At 38.1% G+C, this 24,816-nt stretch overlaps 1 protein-coding gene across 1 annotated transcript; it reads right to left on the bottom strand.

The window, feature by feature from the left end:
* Positions 1-7,798: 7,798 nt before the first annotated feature.
* On the bottom strand, positions 7,799-11,347 carry GJE1 (gap junction protein epsilon 1). The gene is made up of 3 exons (XM_059699605.1): positions 11,210-11,347; positions 10,377-10,559; positions 7,799-8,194 (listed from the first exon to the last, which is right to left on the bottom strand). The coding sequence occupies exons 1-3, from the start codon at positions 11,246-11,248 to the stop codon at positions 7,799-7,801; spliced, it is 618 nt and encodes a 205-aa protein (XP_059555588.1). The 5' UTR covers positions 11,249-11,347.
* Positions 11,348-24,816: the final 13,469 nt, after the last annotated feature.

The following is a 24,816-nucleotide window of genomic DNA, read 5'->3' as shown; positions in this document are numbered from 1 at the left end:
GCGGGGAGGTCACGCGCACGGGCGCGCACGGCAAGTCCCGCCCACTCTCCCGTTGCTAAGCAACAACAAGTCAACAACGGGTTTCCAGCAGGAAACCATCTCAGTGCGCTTGGCTCAGGAGAAAGTGTGAGAGACACCAGCGCTCTCTCCTGGTGGGAAGGAGGAGAATGTTTGTCTTGTTTTAACTTCTGTTGGTGGTGGTCACAGGCCCCATCACCCCTTTTATGGCAGAAGGAAGGATAGAAAGGGAAAAAAAAAAAATAAGGTTTATTGATTTGAAAAAAAGGATAAAGGCGTGAATTGCCCTTGGGACCTTTGAGAGGTGATACATTTCTGTTGTTTATAAGCTATGCCGACGGTGGTCTTTTCTTATAGCAGCCCAAACAAACAAAGCCATTACGATTTCTTTCTCTTACTCCCACTATCCTGACTTTCCAGTCAGAAGTTGCTGGATTGGTAGAGAAATTAATGAAGCAAAGCAGAGTGGGTGAACCATAAATGTCTTTCTCTGTCTTATGACTTCTCATTTATTCTCTTTGTATTACTTCTTGATTCTCAATTGTGGTTGTCCTTAAAGATCATCTCAGAAGTTTTCTTAAAGATTCATATCTAGGTCCCACCACAAGGCATTCAGATTTAATTGTTCTGGGTTGGATCCTAAATATCAGCACAGTGGGGCCTTGACTTACGAGTTTCATTTGTTCTGTGACGGAGCTCGTAACTCAAATTATTGGTATGTCAAATCAGTTTTCACCATTACAATGACATGTGATGCTGGGCTGATGATGTGGCGTTCACTGTGACGTTTGCTGCGCCAACTAGCGGTGGGGTATCTGAAGCTGGCTCGTAACCCGAATTTTAGCTCGCAATTCAAAGCAAAAAATTGGCTGAGAGACGGGTCATATCTCGAAAAACTCATTAGTCGGGACACTCGTAAGTCAAGGCCCCACTGTATTTTAAAAAAGTCTTCAAGAAATTTTAATGGAATATCTAGGGTTGAGGACAAATGCCCTAGTGAATCACCAGCACACACCTGATTCTACAAGCCTTCCCTACTCTTTTCAAGCCAGACCTTCTGCCTTGATTGCCTTGGACAAAGAGTGTACTTACTGCTATTGAGATTAAGGTGAAATAGGATTTGTTTCGCCTCATCTCTGCCACAACAAAGTAATGATACTAGTGAGCATTTATTGAAGATCTATGTACCATACATGTTTCTAGGAGCTTTATATCAACTCAATTTTTATCACAACCCTATGAGGAAGGTAGTGTTATCATTTTCATCGTTTTACAGATGAGGAAAATAGGACATAAGATGTATATAACTTGTACTAGGGCACAGCCAGTAAGTATGAGTGTTCAACATTAAAATCCAGGTACTTTAGTTTCAGAGCCTGTGAACCTAGCCACTACTACTGTTATGCCCAGATTTCAAGATCCCCCAAGACAGACCACTAGGGAGCTGAGTCCGATGTAAAGGCATAGAGTCATTTATTCAAGCCCGGGTCTTGGTCCCCCCCCCCCCCCGCCTCCATTACTGGATGCAAGAGAGAGCCCCGAATCCCAAGGGAACAAAGAATTTATAGGGCTTGGAGTCGGGGGTGGGGGCACACTCTGACCACTGATTTGGCCGATTCTGGTTGGTTGAGTGAGGGCCGGGGGCTAGTGACGCAAGGGCAGGGTGCAGCTAGGGTCTGGTTACACAAAGACAGGGGGGTGGCTAGCATACTCTTGGCCTTGGGCTAGTTTCCCCCGCTTTCCCATTGGCTGAGATAAGGGCAGGCTGAGTAACTGATACATTCTGTGGCTTTCCTGGGAGAGGAGTTAGAGACACAGCTATCAGTTCCGTTCTGTCCTTTCATTACTTGACTTGAATGGCTCTCTAGACCAAAAATACATTCTTGTGTTTTGTCTTTTCTCCATTTTATATTACATCCAAAAAAGACAAGTGTTTCTCTTCCTTTCTGGTGAAAGCTGCATCTTTCTGTTATTTTCCTAATCACTCCCTTCAGGAATGGAGGTTGCTCAAGGTCCCTTTCTCAATTGCATACATTCTAGGAGAAGAGGAGCAAAGTATCCAATTAATTGAAATGGTTAGAATTGGATTTTACTCCATCTGCCAACACATGATCTTTTCTCCTAAGCACCATACTACCGTCAGTAGAGGATAATTGATATGAGTGGGGAAATTAACATAGATAACTGTTAGCCTAATAATACATTGAAATTATGCTATGAGTCAAAATAAATATGAACAACATTAGTTTGGGTTTTCTTGTTGATATTTTACAGTAGAGAATTCACTATGATATTTTACTATGAAGAAAAACATCAACTTTCCTTTGCTGAAAAATCTAACATTACCCTTCAGGATAGAGGTAGAATCTTGGCCCGTGAGGAGAGGGCAGAGATGGGTTTAATGGCAACCACAGGAAGAAGAAAAGGGAGTGATACTTGAACTGACAGGTGTTTTGATAGAAAAAAGTAAATGTTTTGCATCATTCCCTAGACTCCAGTGTATGTGAGATCATCTCACAGCAAAACTTTATGTTCCAATTGTGGACACAACTATTTTGGTGGCAAATGACAGGACTCAATCAATGTAATCAGAAAATATATATCCATTGCTATATCTTTGGGGTACACTGTATATGGTAGAAATTTGGGTTCCAGTACCATGAGACTCACATTCTATTAGAGATAGTTTTTTTCCTTAAAAGTTCCTGCAAAAGACTGAAAGAGAAGACCCTGATGACTTGGCCAGGCCTATTTAAACATTCATGGCTGGGTCAGGACTGGAGGTAAAAATTACAGTTTATTTTTTCAACATGCATATCTTATTTTCCAGCATAATTGAATTATGTTAATGAATTAAAAACAAAAACAAAATCACACAACTATATATTTGTAGAACTAATTGTAACCTTTTAGTATTACTGTAACCAATATACCTATCCCATACCAACCCCACACTGTTTGGCTTATTGTACCTTTATAGTAAGTCTTGAGAGTACATAGTGTGAGTCATCTACTTTTAGTTTGCTTTTCCAAAATTGTGTTGGCTATTCCAAGTCCTTTGTATTTTCATATAAATTTTCAAAGCATCTTGTTAATTTCTACAAAAGCTGGCTGAGATTTTTGACTTGAATTGTATGGGAACTATAGATCAATTTGGAGTGGCTGGAGTTATAAAAGATTAAGTCTTTCAAATCATGACTGTGGTTTATTGTTCTACTTATTTAAAGCATCTTTAATTTCTTTCAGCATTGTTTTGTAGTTTTTATTGTACAAATCTAGAACATCAATTGTGAAATCTATCCCTATGTGTTTCACATTTTTGAATAATATTTCAAATGACATTTTAAAAAATTTAAATTTCATTCCTTATTAATCTACAGAAATATTAATCTTTATAAATTTAATTATTTATTCTAATAGCTTTTTGTACATTCTTTAGAATTTACTATGTACATGTTTATTTCTGTAAAAATATTATTTTCTAATATGTATATCTTGTATTTTTTGTTACATTTACTAATAAGTATAAATTCAAAATATATATTTATTTTGTTTTTATTTTGTCTTGACCTCTAGTTTTAATGTTAACCAGAAGTGGTAAAAGTACACATCCTTGCCTTTTTCCACAATTATAGGAGAAATTGTTCATCCTTCCACTATTAAGTGAGATGTTGCATATAGAATTTCTCAGATACTTTTTATTTAATTTACATGGTTACCTCTTTAAAAAATATATCTTTATTGATTTCATAGAGGAAGGGAGAGGGAGAGAGAGATAGAAACATCAATGATGAGAGAGAATCATTGATTGGCTGGCTGCCTCCTGCACGCCCCACACTGGTGATTGAGCCTGCAACTCAGGCATGTGCCCTGACCAGGAATCAAACTGTGAACTCCGGGGCTCCTCGATGGATTGCTCCAAAGAGGTAGGCCAGAGCCGGGGGAGGCCTGCAGTCCTCCACGTGCCTGCAGATCCCCAGGCCGGGCCCAAGGCAGAGGAGCCTCTCTGAGCACCTGTGAACCCCCAGTGCAGGCGCAGAGAGAGGCCTCTCTGCCGCGGCTCCGCCCCCGTCCCTGAAGCTGCAAGTCCCTGCCCACCTGCTCCTGCCTGCTGCACACGCAGCCTGCTGATCAGTCATTACTGTGACGGCGTCCTGACCAATTTGCACATTACCCTATTATTAGTATAGATATACGTATAATATATTAGCTGTATTACAATTGCTAATATATTTTTGCTAAGAATTTTTAAAATCAATGTTAAATGATTATTCATTAAATGAAATGGCAAATATTCCCTTCTAATTCCTAAGAGATTGTGGAGTATTATTTCTTCTTTACACATTTGATGGAATTCTCCACTGAAGCTATGTGGGCCTGGCATTTTCTTTGTGGAAAGACTTTTAGTTTTTTTATATTTAATTTCTTTAATATTTTCAAGAATATTCATATTTCCTAGTTATTGTAGAATAAGTTTTTAGCAATCAGTGCCGTTCAAGGAATTACTCCTTTTTATCTAAATATAAAACTTATTGGTATGACATGTTCATATGGTGTTCTCTTGCAATCATCTTAATGTTCTGTTGTGATGGGCCTTTTTTCATTTATGCAATGTCTAATTTTCATTTTCTCCTTTATTAGCTCAATCACTCTACTGAGAAGGTCTTCTGTTTTACTGATCTTTTCAAAGAACCAGCTTTTTGTTTGATTTTTCTCTATTGCTTGCAGTGTTCTGTTTTGTGCTGTTATTTTTACTTTCCTCCTGGTTAATTTCTAATTTGAAATCCTAACCTGAAATGCGATGATGTGGGGAAGTGAGACCGTTAGGAGGAGGTTAGGCATGAAGGTGGACCTTTATGAGTGGGATCTGTGTCCTTATAAAAGGGACCCCGGAGAGCTCTTTTACCTTCTTTCCACCTTGGGAAGGTACAATGGCAAATATGTAACCAGAAGAGAGCTCTCACCAGAACCTGACCATGCTGCCACCCTGACTTCAGAGATTCAGCCTCCAGAACGATGAGCAATAAATTTATTTTGTTTATAAGCCATCCAGTCTGGCTACCTTGCTATAGCAACCCAAGTGTAATAAAACTCTTATCAGTTTGAGGATGGGATTAAAGATTGTGAGAATGGTGGAAGAAGAATATTTCTGAAACACCAAAGGAGAATTTGATAGAGCTCTCAGAAAGGCTTTATTTTTAGAAATGGGGCAACATTAGCCCTTCAGTGAGGGCTACACCGGTTCCCACCTAATAAAGCTTAAAAAAATCACAAAAGAAAAACTGTTTCCAAGTAACTTAACTGTGTCTCAGAATAAAGTTTCAGTATACTTATGGAACACAAAAATATCTCCAGCATTCAACAAAGTCAAATGCCCATTCTGGGATCCAATAAAAAATTACCAGCCTTCCAACAGTGCAGGGAAGTATTACTCAATATGAAGACATTTGTGTGTGTGCGAGGATTGGTGGTAGCAGACTACCTTGGGGCAGGCAATAAAGTGTGCATTATCTTTAATGAATTTAAAAATAAGGATGAAATGGACTAAACATTGTTGCTATTTATTAGCACTAGGGGCTAGGGATTCTAGACAAAGACAGTGAATAAATATTCCTTCGCTCTGAGTGGGCTATTTCTATCAGCCAACCCTCTTGTTATGCCACTGAACCTCCCACTAGAATATGATCTCATAAAGGTACTAAATCGTACTTATCTTTGTATATGAACTCTCAATGCAGCAAATGGTAAATGATACTCAGCAGCTATTTGTTGAATGTTGGTAAGCTGGATTTTTCTCCTGTGTACTCATGTAAAGAAAGCCTCAAGAATTTAAAAATCCTAAATCTAGAAATTCGTGACATCAAACACAGGCTGAATAATACTGAGGGAAAGATTGAAAACCTCAGTAATTGACTGACTCTACTTATTTCTCTAATAAGGCACCAGTAGAAGGCAGTCATACATAAAGATTTTAAATTACACCAAATGAAGATGATTATTGGTAAGGCAGGCAGATAAAAAGAAATGCACTGAATTGATATAAAATTGTCTTTGAAATAATTTCATGGCTATTTTGAAAGTCTAATGTAATATAAATATAATTTTCCATTTCAATAATCTTGAATATAGAAGTGATAGTTATAACTATGAGCACAGAGATTTTAATTTATTTCAACAAGAAACAAGAAAGCCTTGCACAATATTTTTCATACCATTTTTATTTATTTGGAGGCTATATTACCATATCATTTAATGTTAAAAATTTCAAGAAAACAGTAGAGTATAATATTAAAAATGTAATTGCCACATTTCTTCAAGTCAGTGATCAAATATAGAATGACTCTTTTAATAATTAACTCACAACTTTTGTGCTTAAATAAGTTATACTTTACATGACTGCAAATATAATTATATCCTTAAGTTTAAACTCATGGCTCAGTGGAAAGAGAGATAACTTCAGAGTTAGGAGATCTGAATTCCAGTATGATTGTGTGAATTTGGGCCCATGTATTAATCTCCTTGAGCCAAAATGTTTCACTCTGTATAAAAGGGATAATAAAAGTTTCTCTATCCACAAAATACTGTGTCTATTAAGATATTGTATGTCAGAGAACTCTGTAAAGTACTATTTGTTAAATATATCTTTATTGTTGAAAGTATTACAAATGTCCCCCTTTCTTTCCCCATTGACCCCCTTCCAATCTACACCCCCTCACCAGGTCTTCACCCCACTATTGTCTGTGTCCATGGACTATGCATATCCTATATAATAAAAGCCTAATATGCTAAGTGTCTGATCTTCCGATCAGCCATTCAACCAATCAAAGCATAATGTGCTAATGATATGCTAAGGCCGCTCAACTGCTTGTTATGACATGCACTGACCACCAGGGGGCAGAAAGTTGACCGGTCGACCAGTCGCTATGATGTGCACTGATCACCAGGGGGATATGCTCTGACTGGTAGGTGAGCTTGCTGCTGGGTTCCAGCCAATTGGGACTGAGTGAGATGGGCTGGACATGCCCTGAAACACCCCCGCAGCCCCTCCATGGCTGGCCAACCTCCCATGTCCCTCCTTGGCCCCGATTGTGCACCGCTGGAGTCCCTCGGCCTGGCCTACATCCTCTTGCAATTTGGGACCCCTTGGGGGATTTTGGAGAGCAGGTTTGGGCCCGATCCCACAGGCCAGGCCGAGAGACCCCACTGGTGCACGAATTTGTGCACCAGGCCTCTAATATGTTTATAAGTTCCCTGGTTGATCTCTCTCCAACCCCATGGCCAACCCCACCTTCCCTCTGAGATTTGACAGACTGTTCCATACTTCTCTGTCTCTGGATCTATTTTGTTCATCAGTTTATTTTGTTCATTAGATTCCACATATGAGTGAGACCATGTGATATTTATCTCTGACTGGCTTATTTTGCTTAGCATAATACTCTCCAGATCCCTCCATGCTGTCCTAAAGAGTAAGAGATCCATCTTCTTTAAAGCTGCATAGTATTCCATAGTGTAAAAGTAGTGGTTAAACAAGTTAACATTAGTTCTATGTATATTATCTAATGCATGACAAAATTAAAATAGACTGAAATATTTGTTCAAGAATTCCTGCCTTAGAAGTTAGTATTATATTTTATACTAAACATACATCTTGGACACACTGAGGTATATTGAAAGAATAAATATTTATGTTTGATATTGAGGCACTCACTGAATAAGGTAAAAATAAATTACAATGATTGATCAATAACTGTGGTATGATAGCAATTAATCAACCTCTGGGTCACTGCTTAATTAGAAAGCATAGTCTTTTAAAAATGATCTCAAAAACCTCAGCAACACATAATACCATGGTAATTACAGTAAATGTGTACATTGCAATGAGAAAGATGGTCTTCTCAAAGTGATCTGGCACCATGCATTTTATAATAGTAAACTTGCCCCCCAGAGATCCAGCATCACACAGGTAGAGAGGCGTGACTTGGAAACCAAAGAGGTGAATCTGAAGCCAAAATGATATCACCTCTACACTGATTCTTACTAAAACAGAGACGATATAAACCACAGTGTAGATGGGCTTTTGAAGAATGCATTCTTGACTGATGTTTTTAAATGCAGCATAAAAATGGAAAGTAGCACCAGGAACCAAGACAATCACTAGTTGTAGTGCCCAAAATACCTAAAATATGTCAGAAATATCTTAGTCAAATCAATCAACATAAAACCAAAATATACTTTAAAAATTCATTGATTATCAAGAGTGGTTAACTTAAGAATTCCAAGTTTCATAAGTCTTATAAGCAATAAATATAATGAAGTTAGTAATGAAGAACATATCTCTTTTAATTAATAAATTAAATTGTGAAAATGCAGTCATATTATACTATCATCAACTACCAATCCTATCTAATAAAAGAGAAACATGGTAATTGGCGTACGACCGCTACCCTTCCCATTGGCTAATCAGGGGCGATATGCAAATTAACTGCCAGCCAAGATGGCAGCTGGCAGCCAGGCAGCTTAAACTGAACATGAGGCTTGCTTGCTTCAGTGATGGAGGACTGCAACGTTCCCCACCTGCCTTGCCGCCTCTGAGCCTGCAGTTTAAGAAACATAGTAACAAATATAGAAGCTAAACAAAACCCCAGAAACCTGCTTTCAGCAAGTTTGGGATCTCAGAGCTGGAGTTGATACAGAGTTTCGATTATAGAACCGAAACAAACCAGATACCTGCTTTCAGCAGCCTCAGAGCTAAAGCTGGCCCAGAATTAAAAAAAGAAAAAAAGGAGCAGTTGGGAGCTTCAGTCCCAGACTGAAAACAGACCTCAGCCACTCACCCAGACTGGCCAGGCACCCCAGTGGGGACCCCCACCCTGAAGGGTGTGTGAACAGCTATAAACAGCCATCATCCCCTCATCCAGGCTGGCCAGGCACCCCAGTGGGGACCCCCACCCTGAAGGGTGTGTGACCAACTGCAAACAGCCATCATCCCCTCACCCAGGCTGGCCAGGCACCCCAGTGGGAACCTCCACCCTGATCCAGGACACCCTTCAGGGCAAACCAGCCAGCCCCACCCATGCACCAGGCCTCTATCCTATATAGTAAAAGGGTAATATGCCTCCCAGCACCGGGATCAGCGTGAGAGGGGGCAGCGTCCAAACCCCCTGATCGCCCTGTGGCTCTGTGTGTGACAGGGGGCGGGGCCACAACCTCCTGATCAGCCCTGCTCTGTGCCTGATACAGGGGAGCTCCCCAACGCCCTGATTGCCCTGCGGCTCTGAGTGTGACAGTGGCGGCACCCCAACCCCCGATCGTCCCTGCTCTGTGGGTGATAGAGGGCTGCGCCCCAACCCCGCCCCCCCACGGGCCCTGCTCTGTGGGTGACAGGGTAGAGCCATAACCTCCCCATCGGCCCTGCCCTGAGTGTGAGAGTGGCGGCGCCCCAACCCCCTGATCGGCCCTGCTCTGTGGGTGATAGAGGGTGGCACCCCAACCCCTTGATCTGCCCTGCTCTGTGTGTGACAGGGGGCGGTGCCCCAACTCCCCTATCAGCCCTACTCTGTGAGTGACAGGGGGGAGCTCCTCAACCCCCTGATGGGCCCTGCTCTGCTCTGTGCGTGACAGGGGGGAGCTCCCCAACCCCCTGATAGACCCTGCTTTGTGCATGACAGGGTAAGGAGCCCCAACCCCTCTGCTGGGCCCTGCTCTGTGAGTGACAGGGGGTGGCGCCACAACCTCCCCATCGACCCTGCCTTGAGTGTGACAGGGGGCGGTGCCCAACCCCCCAATGGGCCCTACCCTGAGCATGACTGAGGGTGGCATCACAACCTCCTGATCCGCCCTGCTCTGTGCATGACAGGGGGCGGTGCCCCAACTCCCCAATAGGCCCTGCTCTGAGCCCGACCAGGGGCTGCACCTAGGGATTGGGCCTGCCCTCTGCCACCTGGGAGCAGGCCTAAGACAGCAGGTCGTTATCTCCCGAGGGGTCCCAGACTGCAAGAGGGCACAGGCCAGGCTGAGGGACCCTCCCTTCCCCCTCGAGTGCACAAATTTTTGTGCACCGGGCCTCTAGTTATCTATTATTGTTGAAATACCCTATTTTAGTAGCTTTGTAATTTCCATTTTCTAATTACAGGCCTGGAGTATAATTTTAACATCAGTAGATAATAAAATGTTGGAAGAAACTCTCAATCAACTCAAATTAATTTACCTGAAATAAACAACTGGTTAAAAACAGTAATAATTCTAGAAATTATACCTATTAAGGTATTTTTAATTTAATTATGGCATTAACTTATATTTAAAAGGAAACAATTTTATCTGGTGTAGAGTAAGGCTTATGGGCACACAGAAAAACTTACTTGTGGAGTGACTGGCCTGAACTGATTGGAACAGAAGCGGTTTACTTCTCCCCTATCTGGATCACAGCTGAAGTGCAGAGCCTCATTCCCATAGACTGCAAAGCCTAACACTCCAAGAAAGAACATTCGGATGGATCCAAAGAAAAGGGTGTGGAATTGACCAATCACAGTTGGAGGCTTCACCTATTATAGTTTTAGGAGAAAAAAAATCTTTTGAAAACAAACATTAAAGGAGGACATTTTAAAGGTTTTTATTCATTGTCACATTTTTTAAAATTTAAGATTCATAAAGTTTTGAGGCAAGAAAGAACCTTAAAGATCATCAAGCCCAATGCAAATCCTGTATTATGAGATTTCACCCCTTTTCACTCTGAAAATATGAAGGGCAACAGTGATATGTTACTAATCAAATGTATAATTTTGGAAATACTTAAGAAGCTTAAAATTAAATTAATATCCCTAATCCTTTTGTAATAAAATCAAGAAAATGTTAGAATATCTAGGACCTCTTTTGGAAAAGTAAATAACAAATCTAATAATAAACTCATACAATAACTTAACAACCAAATAATGTTTATGTAGTTTTCATTACAGTCTATTTCCTACTACTATATTGAATTGCAAGACAGTGAGCTACTTTAAACACCAACAGCTAAAAGTACTTCCTCAAATACCCTAATTATAGTTTTAAATTCAGAATATTTTGAAGTATATGGTTAACCTTTATATTACTCTCCATATATGTAGAGGAACTTATTATTCATTGACAAAAGAATCATGTTAAAATAAACAGACTGGACTAATACATTTTTTAAAATTTGTATAATACTTACACATCCTTCATAGAAGTTTTTGATGTAATTTAGAGACATGTCTCAGGAGATGTTATCCTCGCATCCCTGTAGGTTAATTCTTGACCCACATTGCCAAGTTTGCTTCTGCCAGAGTCAAACTCATGTTGTGTCATGACTTTTACAGCAGAAATCTCTTATCACTGCACATTTCTTTCCCCTCCTCCTTCTTTTCTGTGTGTGTGTGGTTTTTTTTTACCCCCATAGATCTCTGAGGCCCCAGTCAAATTTCCTATCTCTGTCCCAAAACAAAGAAACAACAGCATAGGGCATGTGGTCAATCTAATAATAATGCCTTGATTTACACTGTCAGCACAGCCAGACAGACAGGAGTGCCAGCAAAGCAGTAAGCCAGACTGACAAGGGTCCCAAGCATTCAATGCTTCTCAATTACCTGAGAATTGCTCAAATGTAAATCAGCGAACTGTGGCTTATAATTTTCTAAAAAATATATCATGACCTATTATTATCATTATTTTGGCTTTCATTTATATGTGTCTGAACAAATAAGTACAAGGAAATATTCTTGATTCATTCTTGTTTTCTTCCATGGAATAGACCTAATTTCTGGGAAGTTTAAGAAATTATAATATAAGTTATGATAGTTATTACTTCATTAACTATTATTGATGTATTGCTATATTTTTCTTTTGGTTGAATGCTTACCACAGATATGGGAAAATGTGAGGTTAGAGCTCTGTTCTAAGGAAAATGATAGGGTACTGCTAACTAAGATGAGACCAGGATCTAGCAGAAATCATGTGAATAATTCCCCTTTTTTTGCCTTTCAGTAGATATACATCATCTGCTAGACTTTGTTACAGGTGCTGATGGTCAGCAGGGACCAAGATAGACAAGCAGTTGCTTTCGGATCGATATATCTGCTTAATATCTTCCATCTACCCAGAATGTCATGCAGCCAATGGTGGCTCAACTCTGCTTTCTTCACCTGCCTTTCTCATCTTTGTTTTGTTTGTGATCTGCAAAAGTTGTGACTACAGAAAACTTCTTTGCTCTCTTCACCAAGTGGAAAAATGACTACATAACACATGTAACTGTCACCAACGGGCAAGGGACAGAGACCTTGTTGAATCAGTGTTGTCTTGGATAGAAAAAAAAATAAAAAAGAACAACATAATGATCTTTCAGAGCTGTTGGATAAGGCAGTTTGAGTATTTGTCTTCTTCTCAGAAACAGAATTATAGGTTTGTTATGTGTTGATGTCTTCAAGGGGTTCCCAAAAGTCACAACAAACATTTGCACGGAAGGAATTCTGTTGGACTTCTACCATTGTACAGTAATGAATTTTTTTGTTTAGACAAATATATACCAGTGTCAGATATGTAAAAACCATCAGTCTTCCTGTGTTCTTTCAGAGATAAACCATATAAATCTGAACCATAATTGCATGTGTAGAAGAGAAAAATGCAGCATCATTTTCATTGTTGGTAACTGTGAAGGACCAAGTAAATAATACCAGTCTTACTATTATAGAGCATTATCCAACTGAGTTGTAAAACAGAGGGATATGGCAGATATCACCTGATTATACTCTTATTACCATGAAGATTAGGTTGGAGGAGAGACATGGCTTGTCTCTTTGGGAAAGTTTTATTCTTAGATGCCATGCACACCTGGTCAGTGCCATATCATGGCTTCCTTTGCTTCATGGAATGCCTCCCCGACTGTAAGATTTATGCATTAAAAGAGCAGAACAGAACTGAAGACACTTGTGGACAACTTGTTCCTAAGGGGAAAGTGCTGCAAAATAAATGATGCATGCCCAGTTTTACCTTCCAGATGTAAAGTTAACTCACCATAGAAGATAGCAATTAATAGTGAAGCTGGCTTCACATGTATGGCAATTGGTAGGGCTGTTAATTAGGATAATAACCTTAGCTTCTTTACATGTGAACAGCTGCAGGTTCTAAAAATAGAAAAATAGGGCAACTCTAATGTGCAAGCATTACTTAATCCTTTGCTTGCTTCATGTCTGCTATTACATTAGGCAAAGCAAGGTAGTGCCAACTCAGATTTAAGAAATAGCTTCTGCCTTTTATACAGTCACATTGCTTCAGGGATTGTAGCTAATTTTATATTTTACCACAGTGTGCCCTCTGATCACATATATTCATATCACTCCCACATGTCTTCACCCTCATCACTGGATGTCAAAACTCTCATCTAATTACAGCATTAGGATTGAAGTCCAGGATTTTGTGATTTGTATCACGTTCAAATCTGGATATGACTCAGGTGTGGCTCTTTATCCAGAATCTAATAAAACAAAAGGAAAAGTTATCTTCCACACAAGATCAATGTATGATGGTGAAAGAGGGGTAGGATGACTTCAATAGACACTTCCGCTCCAAAAATGGAAGAGCAGGAGGCATGCTGGTATCACTAGTTCATTATAATTCTGAAATCTTTTGGGGACGATATTGCTAGTTCTTCCTTCTCTGGAGGGAGGGGAGTGTTCCATGAATGAGGCACAGTACTATTCCCTGAGAGCTGCTCTCTAGTCTTCTGTACTCCAGTAAAGCAGGTGGGGTAAGAATAAAAACAAGCTAATCTGTAAATGCATTATGTTTATTAAATGGCTTGCATTGCTAACTAGTGTTTTAAACAAATTATCTCCCTGAATTCTTACAACTCCATGAAGTATACACTCTTACAGGTCTATTTTGCAGACAAAGTTTAGAGGGTTTAAGTAATATATTCAAAGTTACAATTAGTAAGCGACAAAACCAGGTAGTGACAGATAGTGACTGAGTTGCGTGTTGTTAACTGGTAGGCTACAGGGCACATGAAAATATTGTTAGTTTGATTTCTGGAGCCTTAAAACATGGGGAGTTAGGGAGAAATAAGCTCAGACTTTCTTCTGTGAAGGGCTTAGGGGATTATTGGGGTGTATAGCATCTGGAAAGGGCTGGAGAGCTTGGCCCTTTGCCCATGCTCCTGGCCAGATCTCATGTGAAAAGGAAAGGCCAAACAGAGAACTAACTAAATATCCTATGTGCCAGGGGATCTCTTGAGAAGCATGAAGGACTTCAAAGAAATGAATTCAGCACATGCTTCTTTCTCATTTGGAGTCAATGTGAGGGAAAAGGAACACATGGTACCTAGATCATGGGCTCAGGAGTCATAGAAACTATGTTTGAATCCTGGTTTTACCATTTGGCTTGATTTCAAGTCTCAAAAAAATATTGACCGTCTGTTTCTCCAATGGGGGATGACAATAGTATTTGCCTCATAGGGTTGTTGTATGTCAATGACTAAAGCATTTGGGGGAACATTCCTCCTGTCTTTAATGAGAGCCTGAGCCATCTATTATTTTGTTAAAATATATTTTTATTGACTTCAGAGAGGCGAGGATTGGGAGAGAGAGATAGAAACATCAATGATGAGAGAGAATCATTGATCAGCTGCCTCATGCACGCTTCCTACCCAGATTGAGCCCACAACCCGGGCATGTGTCCCAACTGGGAATGAAACCATTACCTCCTGGTTCATAAGTCAATGTTCAACCACTGAGCAACACTAGCCAGGCGTGAACGATCTATTATTTTCTATTAATTTCACTTTTGGTGTAGATTACAGAAAATTAAAAAAGTAATAATCTTTCTTAAGCAAGGAAGAGCACTACTTCTCCAATGTAAAGAACCTTCATGTTTATCAGAGTACAAAGATTTGGTGTCTTTTTACAATGTCTATCTATCTCTTTTTGGGAGGGGGTGTTCCTTCCTTTAGAGACTATTAAGATGCCAAGACATGGACTTCTGTTCAGAATGGACTAGTGGATCGAAACCTGGGAGTGCTTTGAGTAAATTTAATCATTAAAATTACTTCTGTTTTCCCAGCCCTAAAGATTTAAAAAATGAGCATAATATCTCCAGCAATTTTCTGAATAAAAGACTAACATTTGAGGAAACCACATTGTCTTGCTTGCTCAAATTTGCTAAAAGCTTTTAATTTCAGATAGAGGCATGAAGGTGAGTTCAGATCTGCCACTTCTATGATGAACACACACACACACACACACACACACACACACACACACACACACACACAATTGCTGACATTTCTTGATCTCCACTATCTTCCAGTACTACTCTAAACCCTGAAAGTCACATGTAGCCTTTGAATATATATTCTTGGGGTCCTAAAATTTCTGAGATTAAAAACATTTAAGGCTTGTTTGGTCTAATCCTGAAAGGGGATAGACTTCTAATTTCATGCAGAACCCAAGACAGGGTTGACTGAACTAAAAGTATAGAAAAGCACTACCCACGATGGCTAACACACGAAAATCAATCTATAAATGTTATTTATTATTGTCATTTGCAATCTTCTCTAATTAATACTTTAAAATCTAGTTACATGTATTGCTTTAGATCTATGCTTTTCCAAATGTTTGTGCTTTTTCACTCGTTTTTTTTTTTTCCATTCACCCAATAAATATTGAGCACCTACAGCCACCAGCTGCCCAGATGCTATGCAAGGTATTGGGAATGTGTGAGAATAATGCAGCCCCTGTCTTCATGGGGCTTACAGAGCAACATGTGTGCCTGAACCTATGTATGTATGTATGTATGCATATGGTTGACATATATTTTTGATAATTTGCTTAAAGTAAAGCATTTATATTTAATTCTTTAGAGTACAGTCACAAACTATTTTGATTATTTTACATGTGGCAAAAAAGGGAAAATGACCTCTCTGTAAGTATCCTTTTTAACATCCTTTGATTTTCAGAATTTTGCATTTTGTTACTTTACCTTCTTCTTAATGAACTACCCAATGATTGTTGAATAGGATGGAATAGAGGTCAATTTAGATAGTCAAAATAGTATGTTTCACAGAAGGACGTCTGAGATAAGGCAATCTGGAAAGCTGCCTCAATTCATATATCACAATCCTGAACCAATTCACATCTCATTGAAATCTCTGACCTGCCAAAATTGGGTTTGTCTTTCTGCATGAATAATTTATATTTTCTGCAATGAAATTGGGGACTGCTTAGAAGAGAGGGTCAATAACCAATGATGCTATTTTAGGTAAATGATACAATCTACTGGGTTGCATTTCCATTGCTCCAAAAGGAATAGACTGAATTCTACAATCTGTAAATAATTTCACAATTCTATGGTTTTATGGTTCTAAGTATTATAGCCATACCGGGAGCTAGTTTACTAGCTCTGAAATTTATTGTCCATAATTTGTATTGTGCCAGTGATTGCTTGAACTAATGCTAAAATCAAAGGCCTCATTTCCTCCTTTATCATTAGGTTTCTATTTCAAATGTTTCTAAACTACATGATTTCTACTTATAGAATGCATATGCCTTGTTTCCTTTTCAAGTACTCTATCCATATAGCCAAGTTTTACAGGAGAAGATAGCCTGTAAATCCAGAAGACCTGAGGTTTATTCTACCTGTCTTTTTCTACCAGGACCTCCCCCTGGCAGAGTCCAGCCTTAAACGGAGCAATACCGTGAGGTTTCAGACTGGTTGTTTTTTAAGCATTCTGTGTTAACTTGTGACTTTAAACATTCCCATCTGTCAAATGGGGAAATTATTCTTATCTAATAGAGATATTATAATTGAATAAAATAGTATATGCAATAACATTTAGCACAGCACCTGATATATAGCTGGTTTCTCAATAAATATGATTTTCCCTCTTGTTGTGAAGACTAGACTCATACCATCAAGCTTGAGAGGAAGTATAACAAATAAGTAAAAACTTGGGTTTCAAATCATCAAACAGATATGAATCATAGCTTGTTATGAAAATGCCTCCGGAAAATAATCTAACAACTCCAAGCCTCAGTTTTCTCATCTGCTTGGAATTTGTTGAGCTTTCTGAATCTGTGAATTTGTTTTCAACAAATTTTAGGGGGGATATCAGCCATTATTTTTCCAAATATTACTTCTGTCCCCCCCCTTTTTTTATTCTGGGACTCTAATTACATATATGTTAGACTGCTTGATGTGGTCTCAAATGTACCTGATCCTATCTATAAATGTTTTTTATCATTGTATTTCATTGTGAATAGTTGTTATGCTACTTCCACTGATCTTTTCTTATACAGGATTTCATTGGAAGTTAATTCTATTTAGGGCACTTTTTATTTCTGACATATTAACCTCTAGATCAAGAGTCAGTGAACTATTGCTCATTGATCAGACACACCCTTTGTAAGACACCATTTATTGCAGCATTCATCTAGATATTGTCTATGGTCGCTTTTGTGCTACAAGGAGAGTTAAATATGGGCAATGGAGATCATATGGCCCATAACCTTGAGATATTTACTATCTGCCCTTGTAAGAAAAATTTTGCCAGACTTTCAAGAGCCAACCCATTTCTAGAAGTTGAATTTTATTTTCTTTTTTTTAAATTTTCCATTTTTCAAATTAGAATAATAATATTTTTCTCTACCCTAGTTCCATCATTTCTATCTTTTGTGCGTGTGTCCATTTATAATGACCATTTTATCTTCATCATGGGTTTTATATTCCTGTATGTGTGTTTTTTTAACCTGGTAATTTTTAACGGAATGCCTGACATTTTGTTGGCTACTGTACTTTATTGTCTTCCTTTTAATAGTGTTAAAATTTTCTCTGGCATGCAGATAGGTTACTGGAATCAGTAGGATACCTCTGAGGCTTGATTTAAGCTTGGCTCAGATAGGTTTAGATTAGCTTGGGGTACAGGGCAAGTTTAGGCTCACAACTAAAGTAACGTGCTTCTGATCATTCTAAAGGATGAGCATTGCATGGCAAGGTCTTCCCACTCTGGCTGTGTAGACAGAACTATTCTCAGCCCAGTATATATTTATGAGTGTTTCTTTTTCCTCAGGCAATGGGATCATTTTCTCAGGTATGAGTTGGTCAGTACATAGCCAGAGCCTCAAGTGGATACCTGCAGACTTCTGGAGTTCTCTCTGTTTGGCTCCCACTTCTGTAGTACTCCACCCTTCCAATTCGATCCTTAAACACTGATCTCTGGTTCTTCAGTTCAGTGCCGACACTGGGCTCAATTAGGGTTTCCATTACCTGAGCAGTGTGTGGCCTCTTAAAGCTGGCCTTCCTGAAAGCTGCCTGAAGGTCAAAAGCTCAATGCAATCAGGACTGGCCTGGTCTGCTTTCCTCTTGCCAGTGATTACAGTCCTGCGTGTCTTCTAATAGCTGTCTTCTATTTTAGAATGATTGTTACGTTTTGGATTCAGTTTTATAGTTTTTTAAAGCAGAAAGCAGAAAAGAACATCCAATCCTCTTTACTTCATATCTACCAGAACAAAAATCCTTTCAAACTGGTTTCATGTTTTTCAACAATTCTGAAGAGTTAAGATCATGTGACCCCTGAATAAATGTAATATCAGTTTTGTAATATTTGTAATATTATGAAGTAATTTGACTTTGTACTTAAAATTAAGATGTTAACAGAGTTCTGTTCAAGCATCAAGTAGTATGTGATCAGTAATACATCAGACTGTGTAGATCATTTAGAAAAATTTCTTATAATGAAGACATCTGAAACCTTTCCTTTCAATTTTTGTTATCAAGTTATCAGTTATGTGATATTTGATGCATTTCTGTTTTTAGTTTCTGGATTTAAATTTCCCGTCCTTAACAAAAATAATAATAGCCACCTCATAGGGTTGCTATTAGGATTAAATGAGAAGGGTTATTTTAGGTATTTAACACAGTACCTGGAAATATAAGTACCAAATTAACATAAAAGATTATTATTATTATCATATTGTTGTTATTGATGTGGTTGTTATTTAGAAGTTGGTCATGTGTTGTACTCATGTGAAGATGAGTCTATAAACCTTTAAGTGCCCACATGCTGGAATACACAGAAATTTTTTGTGCTTTATATTTTGGATGAAAGCAGACCAGTTTACTTGGCCACATTTGACCAGACCAACTCTTAGGGCACTAGCCTCACCTTATCATAAGATGATGCAGAAGGCCAGGCCCAACGAGGCATTCTTATTTCATTGGGGGTAGCCTGACCGAGTCACAACTCCTTTCTTGGTGTGGTAAATGCTATGGTGCTTTGCCTATGCACCATCCCTCTGCTGCTGGAAATATTGGCTGCTGGAGGCACACAACTACATTCGTCACTGAACATAGCCTCCACTGCAGGGAACTATCTCACCCAAGCTTATGTCCACCCCCAGAGGGTGACACATTGCCAGAAACTGCCTGATGCAGCTCTAAAAGGCCTGCTTCCATCTGATTTCAGAACGACTCGAAACAGCTTCAGGGTGACCTCTGGAACTGCTAAAGACTTCAGTTGCAGCCACATTGCAGGTGTTTTTTCATCTGCTCTGTCTCGCCTTCCTCATTTCCTTACAGGGTCAACTGCTTAGAACAGTCCTCAGTAAACCTCCTATACACCTGTTGTCATCTCAGAATCTGTTCCTATGGAACCCAATCTAAAACACGTGGGAAGTTTGAATGTGCGACATATGCAAGAGGGAGAATGTTGTATTTTGAATTCAGATAATACATTACTCTGGCTCTCTCTGAGAACTGAAATAAGTCTCTGAACTGGGAGTATTGAGACCAAAAGTTGTACAACTGCTAGCTTAATTTCCTATGTCTCTCTTCCCTGTGGTTCTTAACCACAACCTTTTGCCAATGAAAGAAACCTGAAAATGTTTTATTTTTTAAAACTAAAAATCTTTATAATATATGTGTTCCTGACTACATTTCAAGCCCGCTGCACATGAACTTAAAGAGGAAGAATGGATATGGAGAAAGTGGAAAAAGAAAGGCAAGAGTTAACCTAACTACCATAGTCCCTTCTGCAGTAGAAAAAAATATATAGCTCAAGACAGCTGAGGTGTTCATCCTTCAGGTGTTTCAGAAGATTGAATATTTCTTGGCTCTTAGATTCACATCAACTTCCCAAACACTTCTAGGTCTCCTGAATTATATTTGAATAATTCACAGCTTTCAAAATATCTTTAGACATGGACATTTCTCCTAAAAGTGATTCTGAGATAAACCTGAAGAGTTATTAAGATAACTCTTCAATTAATAGATTCTTCTAATAGGAGGCAATCTACATCATATAAACCTGTCATTGGAAGGCTCTTATCTGAAGTTATCACAAATTTCTATTAGCAAATGAGAAACTTAGGTATTAAGCTTGGCTGCATAAACACGGTTAATATTTTAATAACTTAGTGATGATTGCAAATATTAGTACATTAGTGTATACCTTCCAATATGCTCAAGTTTTCAGATTATTTCAGTTTATTTCAAGGAGTTAGTGAACATTATGCACTGTAACTAGATCCTTTAGGTTTATTGGTTGAAGATAATACTTATCTTTCTGAAAAATACTGAATTTTTAAAACTTGTGGTTGCCCAGTTTTATTTTTTGCTTTCTGTGAAGCAGGTATCTATAGGGAGGTAAACATCTGACAGTCAATGATTTCTGTGAAATTATTTGCTATAGAGTCAAACTCAGAAGCTCAGGCTTAATCCTGTTCCTTTGTCGATGCTTATTCCTGCCTTCACCCCAATTTTCATCAATGAAAGTTCTGTAAGTCAACAATTTGTTATAATTTTTCAGTGTTGGACATAATGAGAAAGTATTAATGCTTTTGTTGAATGCCTTAATGTGGGGGAAAATTAATGATTATTTATGTTTGGCAAAGCAATATACTCTGTTTCTTAATTTCAGTACATGTTGAAATAATATTTTGTATTATAATATACAGAGAGTTCCTTTGATTTATGAAATGCTTGTAGGATCAAATGTAAGTGTATGTACAAGGTATGCGATGAACTCCAGATTACTGAATTAAAACTCTGTGCTAAATTGCTGGGCTATCATAAGAACTTCCATTCCTTATTCCCTTTGTGACATGTTACCAGGGAAAATTCATTGCTTTGAATAGTAATGAGCTTGAGACAAATTTAGCTTTTGAAAGCTGATTAATGTATTCCCCTGTTATGAACACCCAATATAAAACCACCTTTGCTCCCTTTTACAAGGAAAATTTAATGTCCATTTTTCTATGAATTTCTACTTATTAAGTATTAAGATGTGCTAATTTATCTTTAAAATGTTAATATAGATCTTGGGATGCAAATGTACTAGAGCTGGTGAAATATGAAACCATATGTGAGATGATTATATTAATATTCTACTGACTATAATTATTTGAGTTTTATGAGTCATATGAACTAAAACTGTCACATATTCTCTAATAGTTTCGGATGAAATTACTTTTTCAGCTTTATATGTTAAAGGTATATAATTTTCAAGGTGCAATGAAAGGTCTTGTGAATGTCTAGTGACCTTATCATCACAAGCATTCTTGTACACTACAATGAATGAAAAGCAATCCCAGCATTTATGTTATTGAGATACAAATATTTAAGATGAATTTATGTGCTGAAGGTTTATAAAAATGTATATACGGGTAGGACTTCCTAACTTATTTTGGGTGAGGTGGTAGAAGTTAATAATTTGTTAAAAGCAATTGTGCTAACAACAAAGGTAGTGATTATGTGGTTATTTGGATAACAGTGGATAAAATTTACAGTAATAATAATCTGAAGGGTGATTTTATGCCAATAGACCTGTTAAAATTATGTAACACTGACTTATGAATGGAAACTTGAATGGATAAGAAAATTAAAAAATGTCTAAATAATACATGGCTGAAAATTGCTAATCAATTGTCAGATGACACCGATCTTGAGAAATAGCGAAACCCTGCTGGAATGGATTCCCTTGAGTTGGTAGATGGAGTAATTTGGAATCAACTGATATCACTGATATGATATAGAGATCTTCCACAGATTCCTGATAGGTCAGAACACAAAAGCATTCGGCTTTCAGTATCTACTCAAAACCTACCAGGGTTTCAAGACTGTTAGTGGAAGTACAGTTTAAGGGTGAGTCCATAAATGGCTCTAAAAATTGAACTGTTTGAAGACATTTATCTGTGTCCACAGATTTTAATAACTCAAATATCCCCTTTAAGCCAAATATTCTATGTCCAGGTTGAAGATGTTTTTGTGTAGGTGTGGGGATATGTGTTTGAATAGGTATATCTTTCTGTGGGGTTAAGAGGATACAGCCTTGGACCATATGGCTCAATTAACTGGAGTGTTGTCCTGTATACCAAAGGGTGGTGGGTTCAATTCCCAGTCAGGGCACATACCCAGATTGTGGGTTTGATCCCCAGTTGAGGTATGTACAGGAGGCAACAGATCAATGTTTCTCTCTCTCACTCTCCCATCCTCTCTCTAAAATCAGTAAAAAATATCTTCAGGTGAGGATTAAAAAATAAAAAAGAGGATATTGGATATTAAAGTTCCTTCTTTGATTTAATAATTCTACTAAATTGCAATTCAAGATCTTTAAATAAATTTTCATGATCATTATCCCTATGTCAAATTCCAAAAGATCTTAGTGTTTTAACTTGAAACCTGCATGGACATATATTAGAGCTAATAAGTTTTAAAAAACACAAAAACTAACGCTCACAGGAAGACAGAACAAAACTGCATTTTTAGTATAGATTATCCCTCCTCTTCACTTCCACTACTTCTATGCTAGTGTGGTTCAGGTCTGGTATAATAATTTCTCAATTGTCTTTTTACTGCCATATTACCTGCACAAAAAGTTATGTGCCCAATATATAATCATCTTATATCTGGTTTTATTGTTTCCCTCCAAAATTCTCTATTGCTTTTTAAATCTTAATAACCATAGACTACACACCTTCATATAGCATTTTGAGTATTCCACAAGTCGTCTTTTTTCCATGGGATCTTAGATCTTTCTAGAAAAATCTATGCTTCAGCCACTTCAGGCTATCTTGTATACCTTAAATGTGCCTCATTTTTTCAACAAATGGATCCTTTGAATTTTCCAAAAGATCCTACTTTACCCACTCCCCAACCCACCCACACACTGTACTCTTAATCTTCCCCATTAAAATCCTACTTGTTGTTCAGAATAAATTTAATTTTTTTATGTCTATGATCCCACTCCTAATGAACTGAGCCAATAGCAAACTTTTCTGTCTGGATTTTTAGAACATTTGGCAACACGCAGGGCTTAATACTAGGCCACTTAAGGTCTTTGTGCAAATTGGAAAAACTCACTCCATTTGAGACAGCAGTCCCACAGGGACACAACTTAGTGAACAGACTGACTCGAAGTGAATTAGAAAAAAGGAACTCTTTTTTCTTTAGAGGAATGGATAAAACAGCTGTGGTACATTTATACAATGGAATACTACTTGACCATAAAAAGAAGGAAATCTCACCTTTTGTGATAGCATGGATTTACTTAGATAGTATTATGCTAAGTGAAATGAATCAGTCAGAGAAAGACAAATACCACATGATTTCATTTATATATTAAAACAACAACAACAAGAAATCTTAATTCTTGCACATGCAAGGATTAGCAAGTAGAGATTCACTAGACTTCAGTTCTCTTTTTTGTCCCTGTGTAGCTGGGTGACCTTCGATATATTGCTTTACCTCTCTAGATTTAGTTTTATCCCTCATAAAATAGGGATAATAATATGGGGTTCATAGTGTTGGTAAAAATACGACATGAGATAATGAATGTAAACCGTTTCGTTGGATATTTGACCTATACACTCTTATCAGTAAGTAGTACTGACCTTTACAATTATTATGTTTTATGCTGCCACCCTTAGTTTCAGGGCTAGTCTGTTGTTTTTCATTGAATTGAAGTTTCTGATAAGGAAATGTAATATATTTGTAGACACAATGCATTTTTTGGCTAAAATTTTTACTGATGATCATTATCAGGCTAGTACCTCTTAAATAAATATTAGCACAACTACATTTCTTGTACTGTGATGCATTTTTATCTGCTGTTGACATTAGCTAGACACATATGTACATATGAACCCAGGGAGAGACAATAGATATGAGGAAGGTAATAGTCTTATTAATACCCTGACCTTGACTTAAAATTATGATGGATTTTGAGAAAGACATTTGTTAGCATGATCAGTTATTCCCATTCAGCTAATGAGAACACTTTCCATTTTCTGAAAGACAATTTGTGAAAAAATATCAGATCACTGACCACAAAAACGTCAAAACCACCTAGTTATCTGGGATGTGTGTGTGTGTGTGGCGGGGGTGGGGGAGGGGTAAGGGGGGGAGGCAATAGAGATGATTCTCCATACAACACCAAAGTAAAAGGTTTTATCCATGACCCATAGAGACTGCCTTCAAGGCAATAAGGTAATTTATTTTTTAGCCTAGACTCATTCAAATTCTTGTTTTCTCTGGCAATATAGCTGCAGGTTATATTCAGTGGACCAAATTCCTATCAGTCTTTTAACCTCTCCAGAGCACTTTGTAACAGCATATATCAGCTTTGAGTGGAGCTTTTCCTATTTTATAATTGGACTCTATATGGTGAGAAACCTTTGGGGGATTCAGAGGGGCAGCCAGGAAAATTTGAATGTAGAAGGGACTTGGGAAAAGGGAAATGTCTGGTAAACATTAATATACTTGCATGTGCACAGTATAATTGACTTTAATATTTTGGCT

This window comes from Myotis daubentonii, chromosome 6 (genome assembly GCF_963259705.1).
Source record: "Myotis daubentonii chromosome 6, mMyoDau2.1, whole genome shotgun sequence".
NCBI classification, from domain to species: Eukaryota; Metazoa; Chordata; class Mammalia; order Chiroptera; family Vespertilionidae; genus Myotis; species Myotis daubentonii.
The sequence above is the reverse complement of the archived record's forward strand: the minus strand, read 5'-3'. Positions and strand labels throughout refer to the sequence as shown.

Excerpts from the sequence above, each read along its gene's own strand:
- GJE1 (XM_059699605.1), bottom strand. The coding sequence starts at position 11,248 with ATGTCTCTAAATTACATCAAAAACTTCTATGAAGGATGT. Across the intron at positions 10,560-11,209 it reads AAAACTTCTATGAAGGATGT|GTGAAGCCTCCAACTGTGAT; the intron begins GTAAGTATTATA and ends AAACTATAATAG. Across the intron at positions 8,195-10,376 it reads TCAGGCCAGTCACTCCACAA|GTATTTTGGGCACTACAACT; the intron begins GTAAGTTTTTCT and ends GACATATTTTAG.